The sequence below is a fragment of the Seriola dumerili genome, unplaced genomic scaffold (genome assembly GCF_002260705.1).
Source record: "Seriola dumerili isolate Sdu_G_001 unplaced genomic scaffold, Sdu_1.0 BDQW01000127.1, whole genome shotgun sequence".
Classification (NCBI taxonomy): Eukaryota; Metazoa; Chordata; class Actinopteri; order Carangiformes; family Carangidae; genus Seriola; species Seriola dumerili.
The window spans coordinates 1,231,657-1,239,888 of record NW_019174382.1 but is presented as its reverse complement, the minus strand read 5'-3'; the positions used below and the strand labels follow the sequence as shown (position 1 = coordinate 1,239,888).

General features: G+C 40.7%; 1 protein-coding gene across 1 annotated transcript; it reads left to right on the top strand.

The window, feature by feature from the left end:
- Positions 1–1,279: 1,279 nt before the first annotated feature.
- On the top strand, positions 1,280–7,273 carry fgfbp3 (fibroblast growth factor binding protein 3). The gene is made up of 3 exons (XM_022748662.1): positions 1,280–1,345; positions 5,748–6,027; positions 6,125–7,273. Exons 2-3 carry the CDS (start codon positions 5,753–5,755, stop codon positions 6,570–6,572), a joined length of 723 nt encoding a protein of 240 aa, XP_022604383.1. The 5' UTR covers positions 1,280–1,345; positions 5,748–5,752; the 3' UTR covers positions 6,573–7,273.
- Positions 7,274–8,232: the final 959 nt, after the last annotated feature.

Below are 8,232 nucleotides of genomic sequence, written 5' to 3'. Positions count from 1 at the left end.
ACTGATGTGCTGCAGAGAGTTTACAGATGTTACTAATTCTCAACACTTGTCACTAGTTGAGCCTTTACATGTACAGGATAATTAAAATACAACATACAACACACTACAGATGTAGAGTAAATACTGGGGGATGATAGTAAATGTTGTGATACTGTGTGTTTTGTTGATGAAGCAGCTGTTGCCTCCTCTTCCTCCTTCTCTTCCTCTGTGACTGTAACAGGGAGTTTCTCTGAGCGGCTGATGAGGCTCGTGTGGTTTTAAATGTTTAATGTGTGTTTCTTCCTGCTGCTGATTTACAGCTGAGATCAGCTCTGCACTAGTTTACACAGCGAGGACTGTTTCACGTCTCTCTGACTCTTTTGTTTAATACCTTCAGAGAATGATAATGCTTTTATTTTCTATGTTTCTTTGTTTGTCAGCAGGATTATGTAAAAACTACTAAACCGATTTAAACCAAACTTGGTGGAGGGACAGGTCATGGTCCAGGGATCGACTCATTCAACTTTGGTGTCGATCCAGTTAAAGGGGTGGATCCAGGAATTTTCTTTCATCACTTCCTGTAACATTGCGAGGTAGAGCATTTCTCCACATTTTTGTCAATTTCTCAGGAAATAAAGTTTGAATTTTGACGTAAAGAAAAATCAGACACACTAATAGTGTTGAGATCTGTGGGTTTGGAGAGTTTGGTGCAGATCCAAGAAACAGTCTGGATCTGGTGGAAGAAAATGTTCGGCCTCGGCGGAGGTGTGAGCTCTACCGAGAGCAATTCTCGTTTGTTCTGTGGTTGTCAAACCAAAATAAAGTTTACTGAATAAATAATCATTTTGTTACTGAAAAGTGGCCATGTGGCTATTCTATTTATTTTTATTCATTTAATTTAACAAGACAAACTGAAATCAAGATGCAGCAGCTGAAGAGTTTCCAGTGATGAACAAAGACGTGTTTTGTTGAGTGAGTGACACTGAAGCATCCAAACCCTGGAGGTGTCGTCAGTGTCGCACAGAGCAGGAGACCCTGGCAAGTGTCCATTGTCCTGTTCTCTCACACACACACACACACACACCCACACACACACACACACACACCCACACACACACACACACACACCCACACACACACACACACACACACACACGTACATAGGGTTTTGTGAGGAGGGGGGAATGTGGGAGGTGTGCTTGGTTTTTGGGGTGGGCAGTTCTTCGTATAGTCCTCCTTATTCTCCGAACTCCCTCCTTCCTCCTCCTCCTCCTCCTCCTCCTCCTTTATCCCCGTCTCCTCTTTTATCCAAGTGTTTGTGGCCCCCACATTTCCACAGCGACTCAGAGCTGCGGAGCGTCACATGGTAAGAACACCGGGCCTCTGCTCACACTCAACCACCGAACAACAAACTCCGAGCTACTGCATCTCTTCTTCTTCTTCTTCCTAAAACTGTCACTGCAGATTTTATTAGAGCATCAGAGGAGACAAACACTGAGCTATTGATTTTATTGTCATGACTTATTGATGAGGGGTGTGTTTAGAGGGGGGGGGGGTTGTGCTCGGATGGGGGATTATGTTTGTTTTGGTGCTGCGTGTCTTTGTTTATCATCTCAGGCTGTTAAAATGCTGCAGCAGGACGAAGTCGAAGGAAATCTGTTTCATTTCTGTTTGAGTTTTTACAATAGAAACTTTTTTTTTTTAAGTTAAAGATGAACTCAGTGTTTTTGTTCATTCAGTGAAATGAACTGAATGTTTTTATATTTGTTGTGTTACTGATGCTGTGTCCTGACAATCACCTCAGACCTCCTTAAAACCTTCACTGAGGAGATCTTTGTTACTCTGAACATCAACCAGTTTAAGGTCAGTCAGACACTAAAGTGTATTTTATAAACAATGAAAAAACAAGTATAGTAAAAAAAAAAAATATATATATATATATATATATGTTTAAAATCCCTGCAGAAGTGTTAACTGCATGTGGACGGCACAATGAGCTGTTATTGAGAGATAAAGCACAACGCTGCCCTCGGCTCAGCCTCTTTATAGCATCACCAACCAAAATTAATAATATATTTAAAGGGGACCTTTATTTTCTGTAATTTAAATTATGTTATAATGTCAGATATACATTTTAAACGTCGCAAAAGTTTGAAATAAGGAGGAAAATGTATGAAAACGTAAAGAACACCAGGTTTCAAACGTCGTCTTTCTACTTCTGCGACGAGCTGACATCAGCACGTCACGGATTTCTTTATACAGTCATTCGCTCCGAGTCTACTTCAGTAATATTATAGACATTTAATGTTCTCCAGCAGACAAATTACAAACTAACCCAGCAGAATAATATTTTTCACCAGCAGCGTTAGCAGTTCAACATTTTAATCTTTTTTTTTCCTAGAAATTTCCTAGAAAAAAAAAGTTATATACGGACTAAATCCACCGTCATGTTGCACGATAAGAAGAGAGCAGCCGTAACATTCACCAAACAGAGTCGTCCTGTTCTAATCTTTGTTGCTGCCGATGTTCGTCCCGTCCACTCTCTTATTCTGGATCACCTTCAGGCTCGAACAAGTTACTATTTCTAATTAATTATATTCTGTTGCTTCATTTTACAAGGCCTGGGCCGATATTTGATCATATCAAATAGCACAACATTTTCCGCCATATGCGATATTTTCATTATATCAACATGTCATATATCACAGTATTTGGGCTGGACTGGATCCAGATGTTACAGAGAGAAAAACGCTATTGATTTTTCCGGATGTTCGTCCAATCAGATGAAAGCGGGTTTTTAAGGAGGCCTCTTAAGGAGGTCCAAGTTAATAAAGCCTGTTTCAGTCAGAGCTACATAAACAGGCATGCTAAGCTGCTCTGGTGGAGTCCCAGGATAAAAAATACAGAGCTGGAGATGAAAGTAACAGGTCTCCTTTAAATATGAGAATACCCAGTTCTGATTGGTTTGCAGGTGTCCACTAATATACAGTAAAGGTCATGAGGTGACAGGAGTGATGATCCCTTTTTCAAACTGGATTTAGAAACAAAATGTGAGAAATATAAACATTAGTTTGAATTATTTATGACGCTTTTGGTTCATGTGATATCTTATTTACTTGCTGCACAAGCCGTCGGTTTAAATCAGTCTGACAGGAAACGGCACTGAGCTCAAAGCAGCTGTGTCCGTCAGGTTTGTCAGCTCATACCTGTTCATTCAATTTGTGAAATTAAATCTTTTATTTGGGTTCAAACGGTGAAGTTAGAGCTGTTTGTTTGGTTTTATGTTTCTCCATGTGAAAGGATATTTAAAAAAAGATAATTGTCCTAAAGTGCTTCATTGTTCAGGGAGCACAAAAACACAAAAACAGCTCGATGCTCTGGAGCTCCATGTTCTCCTGCTTTAATTTTCCATTTCATTACGACGACACATAAACATTACTAATGGGATTAATTTTGGCTCCACACAAACTGTTCTGTTGTTCCCACCGTGGCCCGGGGGCTCAGCGGCGCACAGGATATGAATGTTTTTACTCTAATTAATCCACACTCACATAATAGACTCACATTGATGCAGGTCGCAAATGGTTTTAATGAAACACACGACGACCTGAGAAACAGGCCGAGGTAAAACGATCTCAGCATTTACATCGACACTCGTCAGTTTCTTTCATTTATCTAGTTCATTTTCAAGTTAAAATTCTAACAAATATTTATCTAATAATCCGTCTAAACAAGAGAGATTAACATATCATTATCTGATGGGTTGTCACAGACACACAGTCTGTGTTAATGTCGACTGAGAAGACACTTTATTTTTATTCGCAGATTTTATTTAACACATCTCACTTCAAGATTAAAATAGTAAATATTAAAATATATATTTCGATATTAGAAATGATAAAAAGTTTTTTCAGTTTAAATAAGTTATTTGATCAACAACATGTTAATTCATGTAAATTAATGTTTTATTTTTGGCTGTATTTTCTTCTTTGTGATAAACTGTTGCTCTAAATCTTAAAGTTTCTCTAGAAGAGAAATAAAATGTGGAACTAAGTGACGGACTCTCCTCCAGCTCTCGTCCCTCCCCGCTCCGTGTGATGGCGACACATCCTCTTGGGGGAGTGTTTCTGACGCTTGGCTGGTTTTCAATAAGCCGCTGACAGCGACTCACGCCCCCTCTCCCTGTCCATTGTCCATTTCTGAAACATTTAACACTCGTGTGTCGTGTCTCTTTGCCGCTCTGAGAAACTGATGCATCAAAAATTCACCAGTCCAGGTTTTCTTTTTCTTTTTTTTTTAAGATTAAATTTGAACAAATTCAGCCAACAAATAAAATGATTTCAAACTAAACAGTGTGATGAAGCTGATTCCTTGTGGGTTCTTGCTGCACTGACCCAGTTGCCTCGCAGGGATCATTAAAATTTCATCGAGCTCTTAGTAGTTCATATTCACAGAGCCGTCATACTTCTCCTCTGACCTCCTGTGAAGGAGCTACAGTGGAGTATTTTACAGATTAAAGGGACGGTACGCTGATTTTAAAGATGTTCAGTTCACTGGCAACAGACAGGAGGTGTCACTCAGCCTGTGAAAACAGTTGTATAACGCTCTGGAGGGAGCTCTGTAAAGTCTGGAGAAATAATCCGGTTGATGTCATCAGGCGTGTGTTTAAAGGACATTGACATTCACAAGGCAAGGAAGGGTCAAACAAAAGACTCTCCTGAGCTGGATTATGGGAAATGAAGGAGTTGGCATTTCAGGATCTCGGCAGATTCCAGAGCATAAAGTCAAAGTATCTCAGGTTTGTCAGTAACTCCACCAGCCTGGACTAAAATATGTCAACAGCTGCTGAACGGAGCGATATGGATATTTGTACATGGACCTCAGAGGATGAACACTGGTGATTTCTAGCGCCACCATGAGGTTTACATTTGTGGTTTGGCAGTAAAGGTCCTCAACAAATATTGAATGAAACGCCACGACATTACGTTCAGAGGCCGCTTGAACAAAACACCTTCAGTTCTCAACTTAAAAATAAAACTTAAGGTTTAATTTCTCCTTAACTGAGGGAGTTACTGTGTTGCATAGAATCTCTTAACAGGTTTCCTTCGTTACGGAAAAGTGAAGGATTTTACAGCAGTAATATTCTACCGTTTCCATGGAGACCGTCCAACGCTTCAATTTATGATCAAACACCTTCCAAACTAAAGACATTCCCAGCCGCAGCAGCACTTTGTGATTAGAGCTAATTAGCATGTTAGCCTGCTAACAAGCTAAACTAAGACATTGTACGTGGTAAACATTATACCTGCTCACCGTCAGCACAGTAACACATGACATGGTGAGTTACGCTAGACCAGTGTAGACCCGGTTCCACGGCCCAAATCTGGCCCATATATGGCATGATGATCGGATGCTGCTTCCACATCTGGAAAATGTGAAAATGAAAATCTTCCGACTGTCAGTCAATACTGGACGATAACAGCTGGAATCTGCCCAGATGTGGAGGTATATTTATTTGTGTCCACATGATCGACTGAAGTCCAGTTGTCTCCTCTGTTTTCATCTCCACCAACTTTGGCTTTTAAGCTGCTTTTTCTTCAGTCTCTAACTCTGTGCGTCTTTTTGCTGCTGAGAGTAAATGACAGTAAATGCGCTTTAAAACAAAAAAAAATGAACTAAAAGAGGCTAAAATGTCGACTTTCAACGCAAATCTCAAATTAAACCCAAAATAAATTCCTCATTTTCTGTGTCCACGTGTCCCTCCCCAGCCAACATGAGCGTCCTTCCATGCAGCTTCCTCTTCCTCCTCCTCCTCTGCCTCCCCGTCCTCCCCGAGGCCAAGCGGCAGCCGGGTCAGGGGAAACCCGACAAACCCCGCCAGCCTCCGTCTTCACCGCCGCCGGCCAAGAGACCCAGAAATCGCTCAGTGCCCGGCTCTGGAGAGCTGAGCACCAAGGAGGGGCATCGCTGCGTCTGGCAGACGTCTGGCGAGGGCCTGGTGAGCCTGCTGGTCAATTGTAGCACTGAAACGCTGGGAGACCCGCAGAGGTGAGACACCTGACCCCAGTCATTCATTTAAAGCCCTTAAATCTGTCTTTATCCAACCTCTTCATTCATCTGGTTCTGGTTTTCCCTCCTCCTCCAGGTATTGGTGTCGTTACGCCGGTAAGCCGGACCTGTGCCAGGCTTACGGGGTGAAGTCCAGCCAGTACTGGAAGCAGCTGGTTGGAAAGCTGAAGAAGAGGCAGAACGCCTGCGAGGGCGAGAAAGTCCTGAAGGCCAAAACCTGCAAGAAGGCGCCGGCCGAGGCGCACATGAAGCTCGCCACGCGCAGCGGCGAGGAGGACAGGAAGGGAGGAAAGGAGGGAGGGAAGAAGAAAGGAGCGCCGGCCGGTAAGAGCTCAGAGGGAGGGAAGGCGGAGAGGAGGAAGAAGAAGGAGGAAGAGGAGGAGGAAGAGGAGAAGAAGAGGAGGGAGGAGAGGACTGGGTTTGAGGAGGAGGGAGTGATGAACGACATGGATCCGGTGCAGAGTTACTGCAGTGAGGGGTGGCACTCCGTCTGCTCCTTCTTTGTCAAGTTTTTTGAGGGTTGATGGGAAATTATGACGCAGAGGCGAAGCTAATTTTTTGATACAAAAGTTCAACAATCTGAAAACAATCAAAATAAATACGTTTCAATCAAACTGGAAGCTCCAGGAAACTCGTTTATGAAAACACTTTTCATTTTATTTTCAACTTTGAGCTTTTTTGAATCAAATTTAGATAAAAACTTTAATAAACGACGGACTTTTAACAAACGAGGTTTACAAATTCACGGTGGAACAATAATTAAAATTCGTCAGTCTGAACGATATAAAAACCTTGAATCAAACCCATTAATCTGCTGATGTAATGAATCCAGTTGTATCTGAGCTCAGTGTTTTAGCTTCGGGACGAGTCGTGTCGTGTAAAAGTTTGTCGTAGATTTTTTCTGTAGAAACGTTGAATAAGATGAAACTGAACAGTTGAGTTGTGTAACGTTGTAACTGACTAACGATCAATAAAAAACAATGTCTTGTTGGAAAACAATCAGTCGCTGATCATCAGTGATGATGATGATGATGATGATGATGGTAGAATCACTAGATGAGTAGGTGTTGTTTATTCGTATTTTTGTGATGTGCAACTAATATTTTCTATAAACTTTGTATAAAAAAAGAAAAAAGAAAAATAAAACGATCTGGTTTGATGTTTGATTTGTGGCAGTTTAGACCTCAGTGACGTTTTTTATATTTTCTGAAGACACGTGTTAACACTGTTCAATTCTACAATAAAAACAAAGTGATTCAAATAAACAAGCGTTTCTCCAATTCACCTCAGAGAGTCACAGAATTTCCTCTGATACAAAAGGTTGATAAATTGAAAATAAATGGGTAAAATATCATTAAATTTACAGCAGTAAATAACATAGAAATTATCTCTCTTTATCAGGGTGATATTCTCCTAATAAAAAACTGTTAAATTCCAGGAAAACATCAGTGATTATAGGATATAAATAGAGATTTCCCATTATCAGTAATTCAAACACTGACTTCTTACCAGTAGAAGCAGATTTGTAGTTCAAGCTGGTGAGAATTCAGACTTTCTGAATGAATTAAAAACAAACAAAAAACAAAACCCCAAACCCCAAACCCATTGGAGACTAAATGAAGACAGACGTGCTGGTGTATATGACCACTTTATATCAAACAGCACAAATGTTGTATTTTGTATTTAGTGTGGAATATCTCTTCATTTCTACACTATTTCTTAAAGTTCTTGCTCATGAGATAAAACCCAAATGTTTTATATCACAGTTTTCAGATCAGTCTCAGCTTTCTTGGCCCAAATGCTGAAAAACTGAAGCCCAGTTTTATGAAATTCTCCAAATCTCTTGAAAACAAACCTTGACTGATGTGGATGAACTGATGATTTATATGGGTTTACCCAAGTCTTCTTAAAAATGACATGTAACATGTAAGTAAGATAAATACATAAATGTATAATCAAATTTTAGAGGCCTGCTTCAAAGCCTTCTAGCTCTGACCTCGAGTCGTGTACGTCCTCACGAGAATATGAAACGCAAAGTGGAGAGTCGACAGATTCTAACAACATTTAAACCACATTTCTACGCTGTGTTATCACAAAGATAATGATGGAAACATCCGTCGACCTCAGAGGGTTAAGTTTGTTTTCCGCTGATCTGTGGCTGCATTTTGCTGCTGCTCTGTCGGT